Source organism: Mercenaria mercenaria, chromosome 3 (assembly GCF_021730395.1).
Source record: "Mercenaria mercenaria strain notata chromosome 3, MADL_Memer_1, whole genome shotgun sequence".
Classification (NCBI taxonomy): Eukaryota; Metazoa; Mollusca; class Bivalvia; order Venerida; family Veneridae; genus Mercenaria; species Mercenaria mercenaria.
The window spans coordinates 28,534,474-28,562,454 of record NC_069363.1 but is presented as its reverse complement, the minus strand read 5'-3'; the positions used below and the strand labels follow the sequence as shown (position 1 = coordinate 28,562,454).

Sequence of the window (27,981 nt, the reverse complement as noted above, 5' to 3'; positions counted from 1 at the left end):
TGATGCAAATTTTGTTATATTTATAGAAGGGTTAGTAGAGCGGCCTTCTGGTGCCAGACCAGTATGTAAATAACAACAAAAGAATATTTACAGATCATACTGTATCCAAGTTAGGGCCAAAACATTTTCTTGTCATACAGATTATGATCCCCTTTCTTAATTCCACTTTATTTTCTCATTTAGGACAAGTCCACTGTTAGATAATCAGAGTCAAGAAAGATTGGTCAGAATACTGTAAAATCATTTAATTTCGAGGGCATGAAATTTCGTGGTTTTGGTCAAAACGGCAATTTTGTGGGAATTTGAATTCGTGGATTTTAACTTCTGAACATAAACTGAATGAGAATTTTACTCGTTCATTGGGATTAAATCTCATGGATTGACTTAACCACGAAAATTAGTCCCCCGCGAATATTAGTGATTTCACAGTATATAAGAGAAATTATTAACAAAATTTAAAAAGATTATCTAGTAGGTAGCCAGACTAATGCAACACATGCACTGTTTGCATGTCACAATTATGTTGTTAGCGTGCTGGGTAAAAGAACACACAAAACAGACAAAAATTTGGTGAATTCTCTTCAAAAATGTAGAAAATAATTCTTGACATGTCATGTTATAGGATATTTTTAACAAAACATGAGCCGTGCCATGAGAAAACCAACATAGTGGGTTTGCGACCAGCATGAATCCAGACCAGCCTGCGCATCCGGGGTGTACGTGCGACGAAAGTACGGCCATACCAACAGCAGCAACGCCATATGCTCCCCAAATAAATGTGGGGGCATAGTAATGAAATATTTTATTGTATTAAAGAGTAATAAAAAATATACATATTAAATGTACGACATTTATATGGTACTAATGAAACTTTTTTTTAAATTACACACCAGAGAAAGTTAATACCAGAGTTGGTCAGTGCAGAGCTACACTACATCTCAACCTAATGAAAATATAAGAAAAACGGTAAATTCCCAGGTGCACAACTTCACATGCTGAATACCACTTCTGTGATATTTGATGACTCTAGTTTTAATACTTTTTGAGAAATGCATGTATAAAATTTGGACTGACAGACTGACAAGCGGACAGGAAAATCCAAGTAGTGCCCACCCCTCCCAAAAAATAATTGGGGGACACAAAAATCAACCAGCTTGTCCCTTTTTGATCTGATAAAGTAGATTTAAATTGTATAATTTGTGCGATGTGCAGTAAAATTTAGTTAAAGTTTATGATATACAACTCATGATATGTGGTGACATTCGTCTCTGTTTAAATTCTCCATCTTGTCACAATATATCCTTTTCTTTCTCTTTAACACTTATCACGAAGATATAATCACGCTACAAATGTTTCCTTTAAACATTTACTTGCCGACGATCATCTCTCATTTCATATGTAAATTACATTTAAATTTACATACAAAATGAAGACACTGCCTCATAACTGTCTATGGGTATAGTTCTGATATTTACATACAAGAAACATATTGCCAAATACAGGACATAACAAGCTTAATGTCATTTCGATATCTTAAAATGCATGTTCAGCACTTCACATGATTATTTTTTTGACAAAACTACCCAATCCGAGGCTCAGCAAAAATATTTTTATTATACGAGTTGCTGACAATGAAATCATACGTACTCGTTTCATAGCCGCAAGAATCAAGCATGGCATAGCTCCAATCTGTCAAAACTAAATGGGAACAAAAGTACAAACCCCAAAACAAGTGTTTGTTTTCAGTTTTCAAAATAACATCACAATGATCCTCCATTTCCTGAAACTTCCTTATCTGTTTGATAATGAATTGAGAGATATTTCCCTGTTAGGTCACTATAAGCACATTTTGATAATTATAAAATGAGCCGCACCATGGGAAAACCAACATAGTGGGTTTGCGACCAGCATGGATCCAGACCAGCCTGCGCATCCGCGCAGTCTGGTCAGGATCCATGCTGTTCGCTAACGGTTTCTCTAATTACAATAGGCTTTGAAAGCGAACAGCATGGATCCTGACCAGACTGCGCGGATGCGCAGGCTGGTCTGGATCCATGCTGGTCGCAAACCCACTATGTTGGTTTTCTCATGGCACGGCTCAAATGAATGCTTTAATTTCAAATTTGCTTCCATTTTGCAACATGATATACAGTACTCTAACATGATATACAGTACTCTAACTTTATCAGAGGGCATAAAAAATCAGTCTCAAATTTACTTTCTCAGTCCACTATCAACATGTGCAGTGCATTGACAAACATTCAGATACTGTACATGTGTAATATTCAAAGTTGCAAGGTTATAAAGGGCCTAAATTTTTTGTGCTGCTTGTTTCTCAAAAAGAATCAGATTTAGTCATGAAGCCAGGTAGGAATACTATTCAGCATGTGATGGTGGGGTGGGGGTGGGAGGATTTCACTCAGCCAGATCACAGTTACAGCCCCTGACTTTAGCCTACTTAACTTCTGCTTCTAGATATAACTGCTGTTTTTGTCAAAAGCTTATAAAACAAACCATTGTTTCTGCATATGTCTGGGAGAAATTATGCAGCTGACAACTTTTTGCACAGTAGCCGATTGTTTTGCAACAACAAAACTTCAAGGAAACTCACTAACCAAGAGTCACTTACTTAAACAGCACAAAACCTTTTCCAGGTTTATAGAAATGCTTATCAATTTGAATAGTGCTGAGAATTTACCCAGAATCATAAAACATTGAGATCATAAAAACTGTGAGATTTAATGTAAATTGGATACTGTATTTATCCAAAACACCATAAAACAGTGAAATTTAATGGCAGTTATTTAGGTACTGAATTTACCTGCAACGCCATAAAACAGAGATTTACCGCAATTGGGATACTGAATTTACACCCAATAGTATTAACAGTGAGGTTTAATGCAAGTCTGGTAAGTGAACACCGCAGAACAGCAAGATTTAATGCAAGTCTGGTAAGTGAACACCATAGAACAGCAAGATTTAATGCAAGTCTGGTACGTGAACACTGCAGAACAGCAAGATTTAATGCAAGTCTGGTAAGTGAACACTGCAGAACAGCAAGATTTAATGCAAGTCTGGTAAGTGAACACTGCAGAACAGCAAGATTTAATGCAAGTCTGGTACGTGAACACCGCAGAACAGCAAGATTTAATGCAAGTCTGGTAAGTGAACACCACAGAACAGCAAGATTTAATGCAAGTCTGGTACGTGAACACTGCAGAACAGCAAGATTTAATGCAAGTCTGGTACGTGAACACTGCAGAACAGCAAGATTTAATGCAAGTCTGGTACGTGAACACCATAGAACAGTCAGATTTAATGCAAATCCGCAGAACAGCAAGATTTAATGAAAGTCTGGTATGTGAACACCATAGAACAGCAAGATTTAAATGCAAGTCCACAGAACAGCAAGATTTAATGCAAGTCTGGTACGTGAACACCGCAGAACAGCAAGATTTAATGCAAGTCTGGTACGTGAGCACCTTAGAACAGCAAGATTTAATGCAAGTCTGCAGAACAGCAAGATCTAATGCAAGTCTGGTAAGAGAACACTGCAGAACAGCAAGATTTAATGCAAGTCTGGTACGTGAACACTGCAGAACAGCAAGATTTAATGCAAGTCTGGTAAGTGAACACCGCAGAACAGCAAGATTTAGTAGTCTGGTAAGTGAAAACCATAGAACAGCAAGATTTAATGCAAGTCTGGTAAGTGAACACCGCAGAACAGCAAGATTTAGTAAAGTCTGGTAAGTGAAAACCATAGAACAGCAAGATTTAATGCAAGTCTGGTATGTGAACACCGCCGAACAGCAAGATTTAATGCAAGTCTGGTACACGAACACCGCAGAACGGCAAGATTTAGTAGTCTGGTAAGTGAACACCACAGAACAGTGAGATCTAATGCAAGTCTGGTATGTGAATTTACCTGGAACACCACAGAACAGTGAGATTTATTGCAAGTCAGGTACTGAATTTACCCATACAACAATAAGATTTAATAGAAGCTGGGTATTCCTACAATAACAACAAACACGGCTATTAATTTCGATGTATTTTTTTATTTTTTCCTATAAAATTTTCAATCAATAGACAAGTTCAAAAGTAACAATGATGATGAGAGAAACATAATTTACAATCTATATGCACAATAAACAATGTTTGTAAGCCACATATGTTCTAATGCTACTGTGTTATATATGCCATTTGTGTACAGTCAATATATACACAATTGTTTTGTATATTTACACACATTTACACCTTGAGAATCTAAAAAAGTATCTTGGTATTGTCTCTTTCAATGCTTTTCAACTACTGACTGTTTCATGTATGCTATGACAGTCTGTTTTAATAGAAAACTACAAATTAGCTGAATCATATATTTAAAGTATCCAAATTATCAGCACTCTTTCTCAGTTAGTTGAAACCTTTCATGGCCAGTTACGTTTAAAATTACACTGAAAAAAATCGAAAATAACATAAGCAAATGGCAGTCAATATCCAGATAACTTTTTCAAACTTTTCTACACATTTATTCATTCCTAACATACCAATTTATCTAAAACATGAGTACATTTATTATCACCACTTCTTTATTATCAGCACTTTTTGTATGCAACAAACAAAGTGTTATCATGCAGTAAGATACAGTAAGAACCACAGTAAAACACATGCTCACTGTCATTTTTTACTCTAAAATCACATTATTCTGGCTTTGTTAACAATTTTAATAAATCACCTGTAAGTTATCGTTATAATACAGAAAAAAAAAACAGTAAAAAAATCATATTTATTTATTTGGGTTTTATGGCGCACCAACACAGTATAGGTTATATGGCGCCAAACAGGACTACAAATTTTGGTTTCACATCTCATTAATAACAATAGACATGAACTCGAGTAAGACTGGTGTGTAAATGATGGGCATCTATTTAAAGGTAACCAATTTGTAATATAAATTAAATTCAACTAATTGCATGTTCAAAAGTTCACAGTATAATTACATCATAAATTTTATGTAGAATTGCACTGTTTGGAAAAATAAAATCATTAGCATTACAACACTTCAGCTTTTCGAGTAAATTAGCGAATTAAAGAGACAATACTGATTAACATGCACCAATAATTAATTCATTGATCTAAGAATAGAACAACCAAAATACAACAACAAGTATCCTTAACTGGTCAATTTACTAACTTCAATGCACTACAAATATAACATGAAAAACGTCAACTATATGCTGGTCCTGGTACTAGTGCCATAAATCCAATATATAAAGTACTTTTTAGCTGATCTGAGGAATTAATATTGCATATATTCTTACACACAGAGTTAACTTAAGAAAAAGTTTAATATATGGTATAAAAGTAATGCCCAAAAAATCCTACACAAGTTTTGAGAAACTTATATTGCTGAATAATAAAGAAAATTACACAAATGAAAAGATTTTTAGATATAATATAATGTTTATCAATCATACCACTGAAAAGATCACAATGGTCACCGAAAATGAAATGGAAAAGTAAAGAAACTAAAGGGCACATTTAACTCCATTAAAAAGGAAACAATATATTATCAAGCATGTCAGTGACATGTACTGTCAATCAAGTTGTGTGGGGATTGAAGAGTTCCCATTTGTTTCATATAAAACTTACAGCCATTAATTCAGAATGTCTCCATTCTTGTTCATGTATGGTTATATGTAGTATCTGATGGGTAATTAATTAGCACATGGCAAGTAGCGAAATTGACTTCTGTCATCACATCAGTAGGAAAGCATAAAAATTCTTCCAGTATTTGAATACTTTTAGCACAACAACCTTTAATAGCACATTTTACTTTCATTAGCAGTATTTCTCTCCTTGTTATCAAGTTAAGTGAGGGTCTATGGGACTTTTAACACAAATACGAGACACTGTGTGCCAAGTATACTGGTTTCATCAGATGAAACAAATGCAATAGAATTTTCTACTAAACAAACAATGCTCATTCATTTCTGAGGCGCTCATAGATTTCACAATTGTTAGTACACATATACTAGGCCCTCTTTTTTTTTTACAACAGATATGCCTAAGCCAGCGGCTTCCGGTTTCAGAAATTGCACCATGTCATAAACATTGTCTACCATTATTTTGTTCTGTTTAACAGAATATAAATAACAATATAAAATAAAACACACAGAATGAGATGCTGCTCGGTACACTTGCATTAAACAAAGACTGTTCACATGTACATTGCTAACCCTATTAAGTGTTATACATAGATATTTTTGGTATATTTAACTAACTACCATGGCAACCAAACTGGAAATTATGCAAACAAAGAGTTTTTTTGCATTTCAGTTCAAATACACAGGATGAAAGTTAAATTTACAACTTACAAAACACATTCTGGCCGAGTACTGCACATTTTCATCCCTCCATTAAATTTTGTAAATGGTCTGTTCTCAAAGGGGGATAACAGGATGAACAATACTAGCACCTGTTTTTTCCCCAGAAAAAAAAATCACCTTTTCTTAAAGGGGCATCCCTCCAGCAGTACAGAAAACATACATATTCAAAATGTTAAACCAATATTATTTGTGTTGATATTCTCAGGTCTGGGTTTTTGTGAAAGATCAAATCGGAAATAATCCTTCCCTAGGGTGGTATACGGAAATTCTGGCAGTCAAAACAGATCAGACCAAGTCATGAAAAGTCACAGGCCTAGATTCTATATATCACTAATCAGGCATTGAATTTTTACAGACTAAAGTAATTGTTAACATTTGCACATATTTAACAGATCACGCAAGTTTTTTGTTGTTGTTGTTGTTAATAAATTCTGCCAATACCTTTCTTTATACTCTATATTTACAAATGATTTATCAACAGAAGTTCTTTTTAAATTTTGAATAAAAAAACTGATGTACATACGGAGACCCCATTTAAGTTGGAACTATCACTACATAGGACAACACCAGTATCAGCAGCGGAAACATACGAGGTAGTTTGCACCAAACTTTCCTGATGTCAGTATTTGTAAATATACTGATCATCTTATGATATATAACACCTTGAGACTAAACAGATATACCTTCATGGTGTAAACAACCTTGAAACAATGTCCAAAATTGGTTTCTTTACAAAAACAAACTTAAAAGTCACTACTAATATGCATCAATCAATTCCAGGTATTTGATTTCACCACAATCTGATGAGAAAATTTCCTGCTGTGAATAATAAATACAGACCATGCACGTTTTAAAAATTAATGCATGATTTCCTAGAACACCAAATTACTTTATCAGCCACTTAAAAATAAATAGTAATTATACAAAATTTACATGATTTTAAGAAAAACTTGATTTTCTAAAAATGATATGAAAGTCATCTTCCATACAAATATCCCCAAAATTCTTCAAGCAAGAGTTTACAACATGCATGTAACTTCTGATGAACAATTCATCACATTTGATAGTTATCAAAGGTGATATAAATTCTATGAACATAATGTGGAACTCTCTGCATCAGCAATGAAAAAGGTACATCTCTCATGTTCAACATGGAGTAACTTCCCTTAGTTGCTGTACTCTCCTCCTGTGAGGTAAAGACTTTTCCAAACCTCCACTATGAAGAGTTATTCTACAAAATGGTGTGATTTTATCACAATTTACTGGCACAATGGTCCATCAACAATAAATCACAATATCTTTTTGTGTGCTTTCCCCTTACACTCACCAAACTATTTTGGCACTAGAACCTATCAAAATCTATGCAATATTTGATGTGTATTGAATTGAATAAATTCCTATCCATCAGTCGCTGCGTCTAACAGTTTTGGTTCATATGTAAATACACAGGTTCACGACTATAAAGTGAGTCATGAGTTGCTCTCACCGGGTACAGTAACCGAATATCTAATGTTGGATTATGGTCCTTTAAAGATTCTTGTTGGTAATGAAGAACTAAATGCATCAGCGATGGATGTTTAAAAAATGGGTCAGCAAATCCGTAACCAGTCTTTTTGTGAAGAATTTTACAATGACCAATACTCCCTTTGCATCTGAAATAAGCGTAACAATTCTGTATTAGCAAAAACATGTAATTCTGTTTCATGCCATCTCGCAAATTTACATGGTAGGATAACATTGTACATTTATAAAGATAAATCCATGTAAATACATTCTTTATTTATTTAATTAATTTATAGCCTTATACTTTTAACGGAAGCTCCTACATATAGAATATAAAAAAAACAACAACAAAAAACAGAAGTGATTTAATCAATTTAAATAAACTGTTATACAAATACTGGATTTTACAGTTTTAGCTAAAATTCTGTGATATTTTACAGCAAGATGAGTACAAATGAACAAAATAGGGCCAACTTACGAGATTGACAGTACATAGACATCACCCTCCTCCTGTTTCGGTCTGATAAGGAAAGTACCATCAGGTTTATCACCAAGCATTTTCTCTGCGTCCTGTCTGTCACAGTCAATATACCATGTCTCCTTATTGTTGTGGGGCAACATCATTGATACCGTAACGTCAAATGTGGAGACACCTTCGGTGTCCTTTTCCTCTAAGATACTGTCCAGCTCAGCCGCAGGTACTTTCTTATCTAACAACCACCTGAAATATTACAATATTATACATGAAAAATCTCATTTTCCGGAGAATTGCTTCAGCCCAAATTTTCTTGAAATTGTTTAGGCAGTTTTATGCATTTGAGGCAAAACTCTTTCTCAGTTTTTCTTCTCTTCCTCACAACTGCTGAATATACATGTTATGCAATATTAAACATAACTAGATTGCATACTTCATTGCGGAAAGGAAAGAAATATGTTTTATAATGTGTTGAAGTCTGTCTAGACATCATTATGCACAGGTGTTACGGAAAAGCTGCATAGGTCATTGTCAATCAAACTTTGCAGAGATCAATAGTATGCAATTTAAAGTAATAGTTACTATTGATACTGGCAATACAATTTGTAAGGAGACACATTTAGACAGGGCATATGTTACTTAAGCCTGTATTAGTCACAATCAGGTACTTGGAAAATGTCATGTCTCCATAACTTCACTGTTGTATAAGATTTTTCAAGTTTTCAGTATTACCTAACCTGTGAAAAACAACATAATAATCGGGTTCAGAGAGTAGATACCTATACAAAGTGACATGTTCTTGTTCATCTTTCAATTAAATTTTCCACATCACTATCTAACAACACTATGTTACTTTTGGCTAGTTCTTGTAAGTCATTCAATCAAATGCTTATCAGGTATTTTTTGAAACTTACTTTTTAAGTTGATCTCTTTGTCGACTAAGACGTTTAATTTCTGGTTTAAGGCTGTTCATTTCACTGATGAGTGCCCTATTATGCTGAGTTTTCCGTTTTATATCCACTTCTAGCTGGCTCTTATTTTCCATTATACTCATCAGACGTCCCTTTAGCAACTCAAAGTTCTCATGCAGTCTGAAGACAGAATTGTAAAATATATATTACAAAATGAAAATAGAGGCAAATTTTGCTGTAACTTCGTTCACCACAAGACTTTATTTTGTATTTCTTAACAACTTTGAGTAACTGAGAATTTTTCCACACTATTCTCCAACATTTTGTCTATTTGTTCTTTATTCTCTGCAGTGAATATCTTAAATTCTTTACAACAAAACACAGTGGAGGAAGATCACAAACCTCTGAATGAGTATTGTGAAATCTTTACATGTAACATCTGCACTAAAACCTCAAAAACTTTTGATTGTAGACTAGTCGTTAAAAAAACCTTATTTAGCAGGAAGATCACATGGGAAGTAACCGAGCATTGCTATTTTAATTAAGAACTCCACTGATTTTTTATTACTGTTGCACAACAACTTTATTAATTAGGATTTTATAATCGACGAAATTATCTTGTATGAACATACTAAGTGTAACTGCATACCTCTGAATCTCGTGTGGAGCGGCCTCTCCATGGAAACGTTTATGGAGTTCCATCTGCTCTTCAAACACGGCAATTGTTTCCTTGAAAGCATCGAGAGCCTGATGTTTTAACTGCAGATCCAGCTGCGTTTTGGAGTGTTCGTCATACAGGGAGTCATACTCAAGTTCCTTCGTCTGGAAGTCTTTGTTGATCTGCCGCAGACGAGACTTTTCCTGCTGTATATCATCTGATGGCGCATTATCCTGAAAAACAACGAACCTATGCTGGTAAGAATGTCATGAAACAGAAATGTTTTTCTGTAATAAATAAGTAAATGCAAAATGCAACCAACATGCAAGATTTAAACAAATTGTATTCACTGAAACATATTTAGAATATTTGTTTACTGATTACAGCATTCTGACACAAAAAAGCCTCTAGAATCAGTTAAAATGGCATGAAATTGAATTACTGTTTGGAGGAAAATCAAGGCAGAATTAATTTGTCATTATAAAACAAAGATTACTAAAATTCAAAATAATTTTAAATAAGATATGATGTAAATGAAACTCACCACTGCTCGACTATGGCACACAGGGTACAATAATTTTATATCTAGTGTCCGATTATATATTGCTAATGAATATTGCTTGTAATATTGAATTAAATCCACAACAGAGTCACTTGTCAAAGGCTCCACAAATCCGTATTTTCCATCCCTTTGAAATATTTTAATAAGTTTGTTAGCTCCACCTTTTCTAAGCGTTAATGTGTAATCACCAGGCGTTGATGCATCACGTACAAGGAAAGTCCCATCAGGCTTATCTCGTAAAAGTTCGTTAACTTCCTCTCGAGATATTGTGCCCCAGTACCACTCCGCTTCTTTAAGTTGATCTTGTGGAGACATAGCGTTGTGTTTTATCGATGAGGGGTGCAAATCCTCTTGGATCTTTGGGCGGGGTGGTATAGGTGGAGGTGAAGGAGGCGTAGATTCACCCCAGCTTCCATTACGTAATAATTCCTCAAAAATGTCTATATGTAATTTGGTGTTTTCAACTATTTCTCTGTGGGAAAAGAGAAAAACTTACTTTCAGCAAAGAATTATTTTCATATATATATATATATATATCTTTTAAAAAAAGTGTTACCTTCATTGGCTGGTCAATATATCAATGTTAAGATCTTGTGTTTCAGCTTTCACTCAAGACTTTCAAATTACGTGGGTTTAGCTGTGAGTTTCAAGCTTCACCATTTGATTTGATTTTTACCTATATAAAATGTATTAACAAAATGTATTCAAGGCCATTTTTAAAGTTCATATAGTAAAAGAGCATCTGAATATAAATCTATTCCTTACATAATTTTCTCCCAGGGCGGTCTCAACAAGATGTGGCAAAAGACATGAGAGAGTTTATCCAGTCCGTCTTCCATCCCAGAATCATGTTGTATACGCCAAAGACGTATGAAATGACCCATGAGGTAGCGTAATGTTGACTTGTGGGATGGCGGCATCTGTTCAACCAATTCCAGTAGCCTCTTTACCAATTCAGCATTCTCAGTTATATTTTCTGCAAAAGAAAAATACCAGTGGTGTTTAACACGTCTCTTTAACTCTTAAAACAAAACCTTCTGTAAAACAGAACTATCTAGTTCACAGGAAAATGAAAGTGCATTCTATATGACAAACTAACACACTTAAATCAATGACACACTTAATCTTTCAATTGGCTGCTAAAAAACTATTTCTTATTCAAGAACTTAATATCTGAGGGAGCTCAATTACTTCAAGACAGTACTTTGTAACAACTATCAGAGACTTGAAGCCAGGATTTTTTTTTGGAAATCTGACAAAAGTACATTTATGTTACTGTTACATATCAAATCTGAGTGACATATTTCACTATTCTACAGGGACAAAGACTGACATTTCAGACGTATAAAAGTACAAAAAAATTAAGTTAATATGCTGTTTATCGTTATACTGTTACTGTCTGTATAAATGCCAAAATAATATGAATGCATGTTATGTCAACAAGACATAAAAACCAAATTTCATAGAAAAGGGCTAGAAAGATCAAATATCAATATACTTCAAAGTTAAAATATAAAACCAATCTCATTACAATACATAATGAGTGAACCATTAGCTGACAAGCACAACTAGGAACAGAAATAAAATGTTCCACTTTGGTTAACCACAGAAGAAGTAAGATACCAGTGTCTCCACATTATAGTCTAAGCCGGAACAATAACTTTTACACTGCAGTTGATACCGTGGTTTACTTTTTGAGAAAAAATAATGTGATGAAACTGTCAAGAATGATAAATCCGCCTAATATTATTTTGTAATTTATCATTCAGGCAAACCACTCCTATTTTTTCAACATGCCATACATTTGCTAACCTCTACCCATACTTGTTTTTAAAATATGAGCTCAACTAAATATATTCCTTCCATTGCTCCTACTAAATTAACAAATATATATTGTACATCCGAATTCCAATACAAAAGACAATTAGTTGATTTTAAATTGACATTCTCTGTATCGCATTCTATCTGGATACCTCCAAAATTTTAGTGGCTCAATGAAGCTGTATACATTTTTCAGTAAGAAGTTGATAAAAGATGAAATCCTCCTGTATACAAGGTGCTATGACTATTTATTCATTAGATAAATGCTTTAACAGGGATTTGGGGAACAGAGACAATGCCATAAACAGTGAAAAGAAAATTCGCAATCTGGTAAGCCAACAGTGATAAATAAAGTGTAGGGAGAGACTTACTTGCTGCATCTATGAAGTAGCTATACATTTCTACCGGTATGACTGGGTTTGGTAGTTCACGAAGGTATTTTTTCAGGGCACCTGCTACGCAGTGCACATTGAAATTGTCCAAGTTGAGCTGGTTAATGTCGCTCACTGTAACACAAACAATATAAACATAATACATACATTCTCTTACCAAACTTATCTTTATTCTTACACATACTTTTAACTATGAAATGGAATGCTGCATGAAAAAAACTGAGCAACATGACTGTAATATTTTCATCCTCATTAAAACTGCAACTCTAATTTTGCAAGAACATAACAATTTAAATTAATGTATATACTTATAAAGAAGCAAAAAAATATAAAGAACTCTGAAATATTTCAGACTCCTAGTTATCTAGTAAACAATTTGAGATTCAGGAAAGTTTTTCTCTTCTAGAGAGAAGTTTATTATGTTTCCGTCAGTGGATTTTATTTCAGAAAAAAAAGAGTAATGTAGGGAAAACGTAGGTTGTAAATGTGCAGGAGTGCCAGCCAGCTACATTGCAATCACGATATGCTGCACTCTTAAACTTCCTAGCTTTAAAGCTACTTCAGAGAAATCTGGTGCAATTTCAGACAACTTTTTTTTAATACATGCGGATTGTTCACCTCATTCTGGCAATGTTTTAGCGCTGCATGTTGCGTTATTTATAGGTCAAGGAATATAGTTTTGCCATTTTTCTCATCTATATTTACATTAGCTGTGCTGTGGTTATTCCTGAAAACTGTTAGAATATACTGACTTCCAGATAACAATATAGCGTATCAAACTTCCAACACTCTTCAAGATAAGAAGTTTGATTTTTTTATACTAAGTTCTTCTGGTACAATGACTCGGGCAATTAAATTGAAAAAGTCAATGCCATGCATGTAAACAATGACACACTTTGTTTATACAGACCAACGACAAAAACAACTGATAGAAGGATAGACACTTTAATTTCCACACTGACACCTGAAACTACTGATCTGAACTTTCCGTTCTTAAAATGCTTGAATCTTTCTAAATATAGCAATGGTTTACCTGCCTGAAACAGATTAATTTGCATCATGGAAATTACTTCCAAGATCAATAGCATTTAAAGCTTTCTCATTTGGAATTAATTTACGTATGAATACCATTGTTTGAGAGTAATTTATATATCAAAAATAGATATATTGACATACAGGGCATGCCACTCCTGCAAATCATAACTAGCGTCATTGCGATTTGAAATAATTCTAATATTACCTTTGTTGAACGCAGCTTTAATTTCATTTATCTCTTCTGTCTTTGCTGATATTCTGTACACACTTAGGGCTTCAGATTCTGAAAGGATATAGCGTATGAATACAATGGTGCACTTTCATTAATACTGCATCTCATTTTAAAATCAGAACAATCTTTGAAAACCAGAGAAAAAAAAACAACCCATCTCAATACCAAAAGGGAAAATTAATTTTGTTCAAAATTTTAAGTCCTGTAAATCATTTAAGCCTAAACTGGAATAGTTTTTCTTGGTTACAAGTATGTATATATGACAGGCTAATGTAACAATGTGCACTTGTGGACCAATGGATTTGACTTGAAACAGGGCCTGTTCATCATGGATATTGTGGCTTCAAACTGGGTAAGAACTGCGTGCGTAACTTACCATGATCACTACATGCCTTCTCAATCTCTTCTACACATTTCATAACAACTGTTGGAGCTTCCCCATGTGATCTACTCATCTCATCTGTCAAATCCGCTCCAAACACAGAATCTGTAAATGTAACAGCATTGCTTTCTATTATGAAACAGCAGAGAAATAAATTTCTACACTGACATCAAAGATTCCTGTCTAGGTTATGCAACAAATCAATAAAAAATAAATAAGATCTGATCGAGCTATTTTCAGATCAAACATGCCCAACAGCATGTAACACAGTTTTGGTTACTCTAGCACTCTTACAGTATAGAACAGGCTTTAAGAGTTGTTTCCCTTTGCCTAAGTGACAGTCTGGTGACCCAGTAACCTGTATCTGAATACATGACCCACATATAACAAAGACGGAGCTGTGTTACACAAATAGAACAGGTTTCAGCTATCTACAGCCATTATCATAATGTGTTGGAGCATAGTCAAATATCATATCTACACCACTTTAACGCTTTAACAATCTGCAGTGTCAGTATTCTTTACAAGCTGTTCAAAAGAAAGAAAGGCTCAGGTTACTGACTAGTAATTAGGTATTGACCTGCAAGTTGAGTAGCAAAATACGAGTGCATTTTTGTTCATGCACCTTCTGCATGGCAGCAAAGCGCCATTTTAAGTTCAAGGAATTCTGTTTTGCTTAACTGCCTTAAAACAATTGACTGTTGAAGAAAGAAAGGATAAAACTCTAAAAAGACTTTTTACTTTTACTAGATCTGACCTTCCACATATCTTCTAGCTTAGTGGGGGACTTTTTCTTACGATAGAGTAATACAAAAGAAATCATTTTCATGTCAAAGATTTCTTACAATTCTCCCAGAGACGACATTTCAATTTAAAGTTAACCAACACCATTATCAATTCATTTCACAACCCTTTAACGAAATGTCAATTCAGTAACTTTTGTCCCTACAGATAGTTATTCTTTCAACTTAACAAACAGAAACAGCTGACATTTACCTCTTTTTCTTTTGTTAATGTGTCCTACATATAAAGATAACATTTTAGTTAATGTCCGTGATCAAACTAGGGTACATTCTATGACTTACTTTGTGTGAAACTTGGTCTTCGATGACGTTCCAGTTTTGGCGTACTGCACTCTGACCCTTTTGTCGAAGAGCAGTAGCGGTGACTGCAAATCCCACATTCTGAAAAACAAAACATTTACCTTTAATTAAATACCACCACAAATTCAAACAACAGAAAAAAACTTTCAAATTGAGATGTGTATCATGTGTTACATTTTTACTATCCTGACTGGGCAGAATTTTATACAGAGACAAGTGTAGCAAAGACTGTTTTAAAGTCAAATGAAAAATACCCTTTATTTGCCAACTATGTTTTTTTTTAACACAGCAAATATCAGAATACTGAATCCAGATATATTAACCAGGTTGAAAACTGATTCTATATCTCAGGCTTCAGAATGAGATTAATGAAGCCTTAGAATAGAATATTTATGTATCATTATGTCAAATAGCAAGAACTAGATGAGCTATATAGGGACATAGTCATGATTAAAAAAAAATGGAGGAAGATCTTCTCGGAAAAAAAATTGTCATTACAAAATAACAACTTGTCAAAAGAAACATATGAAATGCTGTGAAACACTCCTAATATTTCCAACTTTCAACTATGCTTTATATCTATGTCAGCTTGACCTAGTATAAAGACTTGTGATATTTTTAAAACTGCGCAGAAAACATTTAAACTGGTATCCACAAATTCCACCACTTCTCCATGCATTATGGGGAAGGGTTTTTTGAATTTTGAGAGAAGAATTAACTTACCTCGGCACTGAACACCTTGTCTCATCAAGCCATATAGAAATTTGTCGCACAGGTGACATCTTTGCAGAGAAGAAAAATTGTACTCCGCAAATCTGTGATTCTCTGAAGCCGCTCCACCGCAGCTACTTGCTGCTGAAAATGGAAGTAATACATATATGTACAAACAACTGAAATATATATGTTAAATATTTAGTGAAGATGTCAATTTACTTTGTAAATTTTGCAATATAACAATGGTATTAATTTAACAAGTACTGTCAGAAGCTACAGTATGCTTTTAATACTGTTTTCATGTTTTGCCAAAATGGGAGAAATCATACTTTTTGGACACTGGAATTGAGCTGAAAATACTAATGCACAAACCTTCGAAGCTTCTGTACTACCATTACATTAAATTTTATATTTACAAATTAACAACATTCATGTTGACTTAATGAAAAAAAATGGTTAGACACTAATGATATTAAAAAATGGGCCAATCCAGTGATATTAAAGAAACATACTTTGCCCTTTATCAAAGTCAATCGCTTTCATTAACCCAAATGTACATCATAAAAGCCTTGCGGCGTAACACGACAAATTTACCAAAGAAAATGTAATGACCTGCGTGGCAACACTCCATAACTTTACCTGTGCTATTTAAATGTTTTATCAAGATTTGCATTCTTCTGCCTGATGTACAATTACATAAAGTTTCAAAACAAGTCAATCTGTTATAACAGGCATTAACATTTGTCTGCCGGAAAAGAAACCGAAGACTAAGATTGTTTCAAGATAAATTATTCTGTGGGTTTTGTTGAATTTAAAAACAAAACAAAATCACTACTGATTATTTCTAACTGATCTAAAATGTTTTTGTGAGTGTGTATTAAGAAGATATATTTTGTGTCTAAATAGAAAACCAGACAGAATTCTGAATTTTTTTAGGAGAAACTTGTTCCTTAAACTTACCAAGAGTAATTAAAAGGAGTCTTTTTCCAATTTTAAGTTTACTTTTCCAGTTTTTTCTTGTGTTAACAAGATCAGTTTTAAAAAATAAATTCAGAAAGACTATAATCCGCTGGACACTGACCCCATTGTGAATAATAACTTTGCATTATGGATATGACTTGTGCATACTGTCATGTCTATTGTGTATTTGTTCAAATCTTGCTTTAAACGCTGCTTTTACATTATTCAAGAAATTCTTTTTTCTTTAATCCGTTCGTTCAAAAACATTTTTCATGATCAAATTTCATTTTGGCCTATTACAGGGCAAGCACAGGTAATTTTTTACACTCCTTGTATTTAAATTTGTTGATCGCTATTTTAGCTACGCAAGAGATGAAGGTCATTAAAATATATTCATCTAGTGTTCTTCCACTACAGTGATAATTAGACTGATACCTAGTGTCTCTGTTTAGTGAACACATCTGTTTGAGGCCTAATTAATAACTATTAAAATTAAAGCTATTCTGTAATTTAACTTAACACATCCTTCGTTATTCCTTAATAAGCCTTAGTGAACAAGACTTTGTGTTCACTAAACAAGGAACACCATCAGATATCAAATCACTAAAATCTTAAAATGTGTGTGTGTTTAGTTATAAGAAAGAGCACTGCAGTTGTATGCGCTAACATACAATATACGCTGCACAAAAACATGAGCATGAAGTTACAGTCTAATTTACAAAACTATGCTCCTAAAACTGTTAAGTTCTGTATTTAAAAAGCTCTTTTTCCTCCCAAACCATCCACAGACTTACAGTTGATAGCTTTTTTTTTTATTTCTATGAAAATCAAAGTTTTGTCAAATAGCAGAAATTAACATATTACTTTAAAACACTCTAATTGTATTGTTGTAATAAGAGAACAAAGGTGTAACATGAATTTCAAAGAGGTTTATGCAAATGTATACTTTTACGATGGTTTAACAAGATATGTCTTTGAACCTAATCACAAATAGACTAGACTATATTCAACATATTTGTATTTTTTTAATGAGATCAAAATAATGCTCCTGAAGCTTCCAAACTAGTAATTCAGAATGCGGAAAGTGTAATAATATATTAAATCATGTTGGGTATATTTATGACAAAATAAAATATCTCACCTTCCATGTCTGACATAAACTGCCCTGGGGGTGGGAGCCCAGTGTTGTAGGGTGCCTGTTCAGGATAGAAAGAAAAAGCTGCAGACTGGTATCCAGTATAGAACTCCGCGCAACAAGAACACTCAGGCTTCTCGCAGAGCATATTTTGACATATCGCTAGATCTGAACTTAATTCAGATCCACAGTATCTTAAAATACGGTCTTTAAGTTTATTTGATGGAAGATCTACAGATGTCATTCAATTGTTTTTACTGTAACACAACGTCTAAAATCCAAGGATCTAAATCCTGAATCACACAGAACTGGCACACTAAAACTCGCACGATGTCTCCTCTTCCTACAAGATTTTATAATTCCATCACATCCAATCGTTAATTCTTTTCAAAAAAAATAAATTCTCCTGTATTTTCCACCACAAGTTTGTTAAAACAGAAAACTAGTTTCAAAGCCGGCAATGTGTTTATCAAAAGAGCCGCACGTCTTTATACTGCGGTGGTTTACTTGCCTCTGACCGCTATATCGAAGTTAACTGTGTAAAGTCAGTGAAGCGATAACATGTAGAGAGAGAGAGAGAAACGAATATTGGCAAGCTCCCAACTAGTTTAACCCACTAGCATATACGCCAGGTAATGAACGTTTGACCCAGAAACGGTCCGACAACTTGACGTGAGGCTCCAAAGAGATTTGACAGATTATAGTCTGTTTCAAAGAAGATAATTAATCCTACCTGTACAAAATTAAAGTGTGTTTCTATATTTGATTTGTGTATTGCAAAATACGTGCGGTTTGGCTGTTAAAGGAAGTATAAATTGTCAAAAGTCGGTTCAAAATTTAACATGGGCTTTTCTGTATTTGTTTGCTACATTGCCTACATAATGAAAAAAATCAAAGGTGCATATTAATGAGGTTTGACAGATACCATAGAGCAATTTCTTTGAAAACTGATCATAGCAAAAATCTGATGCATAGAACTGCACAACATAGAGCTGAATAATTAAAATACATTTATAACACTTTCGTATAGCTTGATAAATTTTTAAAGAGAAGACTGGTGCCTGACATGGCAAATCAAGACAAGAAAATCAAAGTGAAGACTGGTGCTTGACACGACACATAAAGACCAAAGACTGGTGCCTGCCAGGGTACATCAAGACTGCAAAATTAAAGTGACTGGTGCCAGACATGACACAGCTCGAGTAGAGACTGTTGCCTGACATGAAAAATCAAACATGGAGACTGGTGCTTGACATTGCACATCAAGACTGGAAAATTAAAGAAGAGACTAGTGCCTGGCATGACACATCAAGAGTGCAGACTGGTGTCTGACATTGCACATCAAGACTGGAAAATTGAAGAACAGACTAGTGCCTGGCATGACACATCAAGAATAGAGACTGATGCCTGACATTGCACATTAAGACTGGAAATTTAAAGAAGAGACTAGTGCCTGGCATGACACATCAAGAGTGGAGACTGTTGCCTGACATTGCACATGAAGACTGGAAAATTAAAGAAGGACTTGTGCTTGGCATGACACATCAAGAGTGGAGACTGGTGCCTGATATTGCACATCAAGACTGGAAAATTATAGTGAAGGCTGGTGCCTGACATGACACATCAAGAGCAAAGACAGGTGCTTGACAAAGACAGGTGCTTGACAGGACATATCAAGAATAGAGACTTGTGCCTGACATGGCACACAAAGATTAAGAAATTAAAGTGAAGACTGGTACCTGACATGACAAATCAAGACTGAAGACTGGTACCTGACCTGGCACATCAATACTGAAGACTGGTACCTGACATGACAAATTAAGTCTTAAGACTTGTACCCGACATGACAAATTAAGACTGAAGACTGGTACCTGACATGGCACACCTGGAGTGGAGCATTTAAGATGAGGCAGCATATACAGACTAGTGCCTGACATGTCATATCAAGACTAAAGAATGAAGGTGTTTATTGGTGCCTGAGATGGAACATCAAGAATGATGAATCAGGTGCCTGACATTGCACATCAAGACTTGAAAATTAAAATGAAGACTGGTGTCTGATATGATACATCAAGAGTAAAGACTGCTGTCAGATATGGCACATCAAGAGTGAGGACTGTTCTTGACATAGCACACCAAGACTGGGGCATTATAGGGAGGTGACACACCGGTGCAAATGACAAGGCATATTGTTACCGAATAACTAAGACTGGAGCTTGACATGGCACATCAAGTGTGAAGAATGTGCCGGTCATGGCATGTCAATACTGGATGATAAAAGTTGTCTGCAGCCTGACAGTAGACAATTTACAGAGCAGACTGGTTCAATACTAGAGAACATAAGAGCATACTGGTACTGGAAACGAAAATAAAAATCAATTTTGGAAATGTAAACAGACAGCTTGTGTTTGATCCTGTTCAATGGAAGAGAAAACAAACACTTGAGACAGCTGGCTGGTCATCTGACAGTAGGGAGTTTGCCTGACCTGAATGTCTTGAACCCTGGGTCTGATTATAACATGCAGCATGTGCTTTTCCTTTCCTAAATGATTAGCCTAATGAATCTAAACATCAAAGTACTCAAACAGTTTTAATCTACATCCACATAGCTCATTTGAGTGAAACAAATACATTTTTTTTTCTCACACACATTAACTATACCACTTTTATTAAAGTCATAAACTAGTTGGTATGTGGTCTACCAAGGTATGAACTTATTGGCACTAACAGAGACATTATCAAAAAGAAACACTTCAGTTCAGTGAATGACAAAATTTTACTGGTGCATAATATAAAAATCTATGTGACTAATATGATGCCATTCTTCAACAAAATCTTCAAGAGAAACTTAAGACCCAGGAAATGCACACTTTTATTGGCAATTAATTATTTAGCGGAAGTTGTTTGCTGAATATGGAGGCATTTCCGCCAATATTACACTTTGTAATAAAGTTGGCACAGAAAAGAATATTTTTTTTTTCTGTTCTGAAAATTGGCTGTAAGTTTCTTCATTCAGAAAGTATAAAATCAATTCATTTCTATTTTGTTTTTACACCGCCCTTTAGGACTACCTTTTTCCCTTGCCTTAATCTAGTTTAATTACATCTTCAAGTGGAACATTTTAGGGTTCAGTGCCTGTTAAAAGATTCCCAGTGATGCATGGCATCAATGATGTTGGTATTACCTGATTTAATGTCACAATATGTCACAGCAACAACCTGAATGCCTTATATAGAATTAAGGAAGGAAAATGTCAGTCACCCAATTTCAGACAGAGGACCAAAATCACTTCATAAAAAAACCAATAGATTGCCAAATATTTTAGGAAAAAAGTTGAAAGTAGATTACAAATTTCTTGACTCTGTCAATAGGAAGGTGCCCATTGTCTGTTAATTAAAGGGATATGTTACAAATAAAACAAAGCCGGGCCAAAGTTAAGCACACCACGCTCAAACAAAACCGAATATAATAATATGTGCCACCTTTTTATTTTACTTATAAAAAGTGATGCTGCAAGTTACCCAATATATACTTCTGTCAGTTCTACAGAAAAAATGACCGCTAAGTGCAGCAATATATTGGTAAAAAAAAAAAAAAAGATCTGGTGATGTGAACACATTTCTACAGAACATGGTCAAGAATGGTTACCATGGTATCACAATAGATGAAAAACATTATTTCTGTGTTTGACAATTGATTTTTTTATATGCTTGTTATATCCTTAAGGGAAATTTGTAATGCAGGTAAAATTGAGGACGAAACATTAAAATCCTTTAAGTCACTGCAGAGGTGGTATTTCTCACATTCTTGTGACATACTTTAGTTAAAATAGATGTATGTTTTCTTTAACTCTGACATTGTGGCACGTGTGCAACTAACCTGACCATGCTATGTTTGCCAGGTTGGGTTAACATACACTTAAAAACTGCTATAAATTTTTACCAGTAACAAGGTAAGATAATAAGAGTTTGTTGGTTGCCTGGCAGATTCTTGACTGAAAGATTTCTCAAATGTTTTCATGACTTCACATATAATTATATAGCGGCAACCACAGTAAGATTTAATTTGATAATTTAAAACAGCTTTTTCTGTTTCATTAATTACTTAATTTAGTAAAATAGACCTTATAAATCAGATCAATATCTTGAAAAAATACCTGAGTAACCCTTTAAATTTTGGACAAATTATTTTTGACACTTTCAGGCTTCCCTTAGATAATACTTTGGGCACTTCCATGCTTATGTAGAAACAACACTTATATTATTGCCCATTGTGAACAAAGCTGAACTCTTGACTGTTTTAATTGCATGAATAAAAATCTGGCTGACTTAGGAATAAAAAACAAACACCCGCTTATTTTCAAAGTTTAAAACACATTGATTACTTTCAAATCAACCATTGAATTATTATAGATAGTGCAGAAGTGTAATTTTTAATATATTAAGAAATCTTTTTCTTTTTTTTTAAAAGTGTGTTTTAAACTAATTTGCAGTTCCATCGGTTCAACATTTCAGATACATGTTTGTACCTTAGTTTTGTACTGAAAACATAATTATCTTATAAATAAATAAATATATAGACAAGACCCAACCTACACTCCTCCAAACTTTAGTTTGTTTTGTAGCCCCTGATGTCCAAAACATATAGCTGGTTCTTCTTAACATGAAACTGCTTATATGGGTGATGAGAGCTCTAACATTTTTTAATTATCAAAAGTATATGGAATCATTTTTATGACTTATTTTACCTATAACATTTTTATACTTCTTTGATGAAGTGTACTCTTCAGTTGTTTTAACAATAGAACACGACTTCTCTGCCAGCTCCTCTCAGACAGGCCCCTCCCTCATTGTGACCTTCCTTCTCAAGCAAGAGGGTCATGATGGCCCTAGATCTCTCACCTGAGTTTCACAACTTGCTTGAACAGTTTTGGTAGTCATACAAGCACAATACCATAGTGTGCTGAGCCAGCAGTTTCTGATAAGATTTTTTCCACTAAGTAAATTAAGTGAAATGCCCTCCTCAATATTAACAATATCAAAAAAATTGACAATATCTTTAATAATACAGAGTAGATTTATGAAATTTTTCAAACATTTATATACAAGATAAAGCCTATTGGAAGCTATGTTTAGACGAACCAGAAAAAGTTGAACAAACTTGGAATATGGTCATTGAAAGAAATTTTCTGTGAAATCATTTTAGTCAGACCAGTAGTTTTAGAGAGAACAGTGTTGGGGGATTTTTTCTTTATCTAGCTCTGGCTGCCATTTTGTTTTCTGACAAACCAAAATAATTTAAACAATTTTCAAGGAGGGTACCTCAAGAAACATAATTATTTCAATAGTATGATCACTTTTGGAAGAGGGCCCCAAAAAACACATCTCAATGAAATTCATATGAAATCATGGTACTACCTAGTTCTGGCGATGTTTTTTTAACAATTAATGCAGAATGACCCCACATAATCTGGTACACTTTCTGGGTCAACAAAAGAGCATTTGTGTGAAAATATTCTAAAATAAACCAGCAGTTTCTCACAAGAAGTTTTCTCAAAGTTTTCACTATAGCTATATAGGGAAAACCTGCCAGCTCCCTGGCAGCCATACTTTTTGACGAATAATAAAAAATTGAATAAAATTTGCGGAGCGTCCCTCAAGACACATTTTAACAAGAGCTGTCCGTAAGACAGCCAAGCTCGACTATTCGTAATACTGTCCCAGAAGCAGGAAAATATTACCCAAAAAGGTTAAATATCAAAAGAGTTTTAAGTTCAAGAGGGGACATGATTTGACCAAAATGCATATCAGAGTTATGGGACTTGCTGCTATCAACTAGTTTTATAACCCCAAAGGCACATGTGAAGTTTCAATTCAATGACTGTATTAGTTTTGGAGATAGTAACTTGCATGTAAAACTTAACCAGAATTTTCTAAGTCCAAAAGGGGGCATAATTTGCTCAAAATACATGTCAGAGTTATGGGACTTGACCCAGTGAGGTTGGTAATTAACCTAGAAAAAGAAACAAGAGGGTCATGAAGGCCCTGTATCGCTCACCTGACCTACTGACCTAAAGACCATCAAGATTAACATTCTGACCAAGTTTCATTAAGATATGGTCATAAATGTGGCCTCTAAAGTGTTAAATAGCTTTTCCTTCAATTTGACCTAGTGACCTAGTTTTTGATCAGACATGACCCAGATTCGAACTTGACCTAAAGATCACCAAGACTAACATTCTGACTAAGTTTTGTGAAGATACAGTCATAAAGGTGGCCTCTAGAGTGTTAACAAGCTTTTCCTTTGATTTGACCTAGTGACCTAGTTTTTGACCCCACCTGACCCTGATCTGAACTTGACTTATAGATCATCAAGATTAACATTCTGACCAAGTTTCATTAAGGTATTGTCATAAATGTGGCCTCTACAGTGTAAACTAGCTTTTCCTCTGATTTGATCTGGTGACATTCAAACTGGACCTTGAGGTCATCAAGATTATCATTCTGACCAAGTTTCATGAAGATATAGTCATAAATCTGGCCTCTACCGTGTTAATATGCTTTTCCTTTGATTTTACCTTGTGACCTAGTTTTTGACCCCGGATGACCCAATATCGAACTCGTCCAAGACTTTATTGAGGGTAACATTTTGACCAAGTTTCATTAAGTTTGGGCCAAAATTGTGTCCTCTAGAGTGTTAACAGTCAAATTGTTGACGACTGACGACAGACGGACGACGACGACGACGGACACAGGGCGATCACTAATGCTCACATTTGAGCACTTTGTGCTCACGTGAGCTAAAAATAAGTTTCAAATCTATATGCCTTTTAGTACTAGCTGTATGTACTTGCACGCAAAGCTTTAACTAGAATTCCAAAAAGGGGCATAATTTGGCCAAAATGAATATCAGAGTTATAGGACTTTCTGCTATCAACTAGTTTTATTACCCCGAAGACACACATGAAGTTTCCATTCAATATTTTTTAACAGAAGTCCAAAAAGGGGCATAATTTGGCCAAAATGAATATCAGAGTTATGGGACTTTCTGCTATCAACTAGTTTTATAACCTGAAGACACACGTGAAGTTTCCATTCAATATTTGCATTAGTTTTGGAGATAGTAACTTGCACGTAAAACTTTAACCAAAATTTTCTAAGTTCAAAAGGGGACATAGTTTGCTCAAAATACATGTCAGAGTTATGGAACTTGACCCAGTGAGGTTGGTAATTGACCTAGAAAAAGAAAAATAAGTTTCATATCTATATGCCTTTTAGTACTAGCTGTATGTACTTGCACGCAAAACTTTAACCAGAATTTTCCAAGTCCAAAAAGGGGCATAATTTGGCCAAAATGAATATCAGAGTTATGGGACTTGCTGCTTTCAACTAGTTTTATAACCCTGAAGACACATGTGAAGTTTCCATTCAATATTTGCATTAGTTTTGGAGATAGTAACTTGCATGTAAAACTTTAACCAAAATTTTCTAAGTCCAAAAGGGGGTATAATTTGCTCAAAATACATGTCAGAGTTATGGAACTTGACCCAGTGAGTTTGGTAATTAACCTAGAAAAAGAAAAAATAAGTTTCAAAGCTATATGCCTTTAAATGACAGCTGTATGTACTTGTATGCAAAAACTTAACCAAAGTGTGACACCGACGCCAACGCCAGGGTGAGTAGAATAGCTAGACTATTCTTTGAAGCTAAAAATAAGTTTCAAAGCTATAGATCTATGCCATGGAATGATAGCTGTATGTAATGCATGCAAAAACTTAACAAAGGGCTGACGCCGACGCCGACACCAACGCTGACGCCAGGGTGAGTAGAATAGCTTGACTATTCTTTGAATAGTCGAGCTAAAAATGGACCAGAGGTTAAAGAAGATATTAAAGTTTTCTATTTTTAACTCTGACGGCCACATTTATCTTGGCAGACAGCCACACATTTCAAATTTCAAAATGATGCCAGCAGTTTCTAAAGAGAAGATTTTTGGCTCGACTAGACAAAATAAATGTAGAGTTATCTTACTTGCCCTAGCATCTGCATCTGTGTAGGCCTCGACATCCGCACCTTGGATAAATTTATGATGTTCTTTTACTTCATAGTTTGTTCTCTCACACTAATATTTCATGAATTATGCACTCCTTTTTGTCTTAAGAATTTCAGGTTAAAACTTTGATGCACTGTTATAAGTTGACACTACAGCAATAGAAGCAAATCCTGTCTGGCCCCTTTGTGGCCATGTTTATTAACAAATCAAGATTGATTTTAAAAATTTGGTAGTGTCGTCCAAGGAACATTTTAGTGAAATTATGTAAAATTTGGGCCAGCTCTTTCAGGAAATATGCGGAGTTTTCCATATAGCCATGGAGCTGTAGAGAAAAGTAATCCTGGTGGACATGATTTTACAAAAATCAAGTTAACTTGAAAGAATCTGGTAGTCTTAGAATCTGGCCAACACTTTTAAATTTTTTGAAGTTTATGGCAACCAGAATTCTGCATGAATGACTGAGATTTGAAGGAATCTGATGGAGGAACATGCAAACAATGAGCCTGTCAAGTTTGGTGTTGTTAGTGGGTTGGTGGTTTTAAGTTTATGTGTTGACCATGGAAAAGGGCATTCAATGAGATTAAAACCTCACCATACAGCTCAAACGAGCTGAAAAACTGCAAAATCTGCATCTGCCTTTGTGATCACATAAATGATGACCTAATTTCTATAAATCTACACCACATTATGTAACACAGCACATAATATTACTCCTAAATGCAACCCAGTTAATTTTAATAAAGCTTAAGGCAAAAAACATTAATTATAAATTTTTCAGCTTGCTTGTGCTATTCCCGTTGGCACACAACAAATTATACATTTATAGGATTTCAAGTCATGCCCAGTGGCTTATTATTATGATCCTTTTATAATTCAATTATGGATAAATTACATTTTAAAAGTCAATAAAATATTTCCTTGAAGTGTCTCCATTCAAATTTTGAATTACTATGCGAAGTTTGCAGCCTCCATATCTGATTTAGTGTGAAAGTTGTCAGTAATTTGTAAAACAAATTTGCAAAGTAAAATTCACAACTTTCACATGGTGTACAACTGTGGAAGTTTACTAAATTAAACAATACTAGATGTTTGTGCCTAGGACAGACTGCTACCCTTTCTGTCACTCTACATTGGTTTAGGTGAAATATTTTTTAAGTAACTGCAACATAAACTTTTACATGTTTAAGCACTTCATGTGTATATTTTTTAAGTCAAGGACCATAACTCTGGTCTGCCTGAGTAAAATCCCAAATAGAACACCAGGTAAAAAACAAATGCTATAACAATTCTCTAACGTTTTATGACTTTTTGAAATACATGTGACACAAGCTTTTATGCTCTAAATGCACATTTTTCACTAAGTCAAGGGCCGTAACTCTGGTCTTGCAGAGAGCACAAATTCACATGCTGAATAACCTTCCTACATCGTTTCATGACTCTAGGTCAAATATTTTTTAAGATATATGCAACACAAACTTTGATGATACCTTATGTGTGTATGTGTGTTTCGGTAAAACTTCAGTCATACAGATGAAGGTCTTGTAGCAGTGTGAACAATGCCCAACTTTATAGTGCTGCCTCGCCAAAGACATGTGACAATTGGTACCCACTCTGTCCCAATTTACTGACAACGGGCTGACTTGTTCTAGAACTATCC

The 27,981-nt window shown here is 34.5% G+C and overlaps 1 protein-coding gene across 2 annotated transcripts in view; it reads right to left on the bottom strand.

The window, feature by feature from the left end:
- Positions 1 to 4,038: 4,038 nt before the first annotated feature.
- LOC123525204 (phosphatidylinositol 3-kinase regulatory subunit alpha-like) overlaps positions 4,039 to 27,981 on the bottom strand; it is a 312,914-nt gene continuing 288,971 nt past the window's right edge. Inside the window, exons 9-20 of one of the 2 annotated variants that reach the window (XM_053538091.1) lie at positions 18,279 to 18,333; positions 16,187 to 16,318; positions 15,446 to 15,544; positions 14,355 to 14,465; positions 13,952 to 14,029; positions 12,691 to 12,825; positions 11,264 to 11,474; positions 10,481 to 10,970; positions 9,928 to 10,169; positions 9,282 to 9,458; positions 8,371 to 8,613; positions 4,039 to 8,041 (exon numbers count right to left, since the gene is read on the bottom strand). In XM_053538091.1, coding sequence (XP_053394066.1) covers positions 7,807 to 8,041; positions 8,371 to 8,613; positions 9,282 to 9,458; positions 9,928 to 10,169; positions 10,481 to 10,970; positions 11,264 to 11,474; positions 12,691 to 12,825; positions 13,952 to 14,029; positions 14,355 to 14,465; positions 15,446 to 15,544; positions 16,187 to 16,318; positions 18,279 to 18,333 — 2,208 coding nt within the window. In that variant the 3' untranslated portion in view covers positions 4,039 to 7,806. The remainder of the gene's footprint in view (positions 8,042 to 8,370; positions 8,614 to 9,281; positions 9,459 to 9,927; positions 10,170 to 10,480; positions 10,971 to 11,263; positions 11,475 to 12,690; positions 12,826 to 13,951; positions 14,030 to 14,354; positions 14,466 to 15,445; positions 15,545 to 16,186; positions 16,319 to 18,278; positions 18,334 to 27,981) is intronic. The other variant, XM_045304060.2, reaches the window with a different exon arrangement.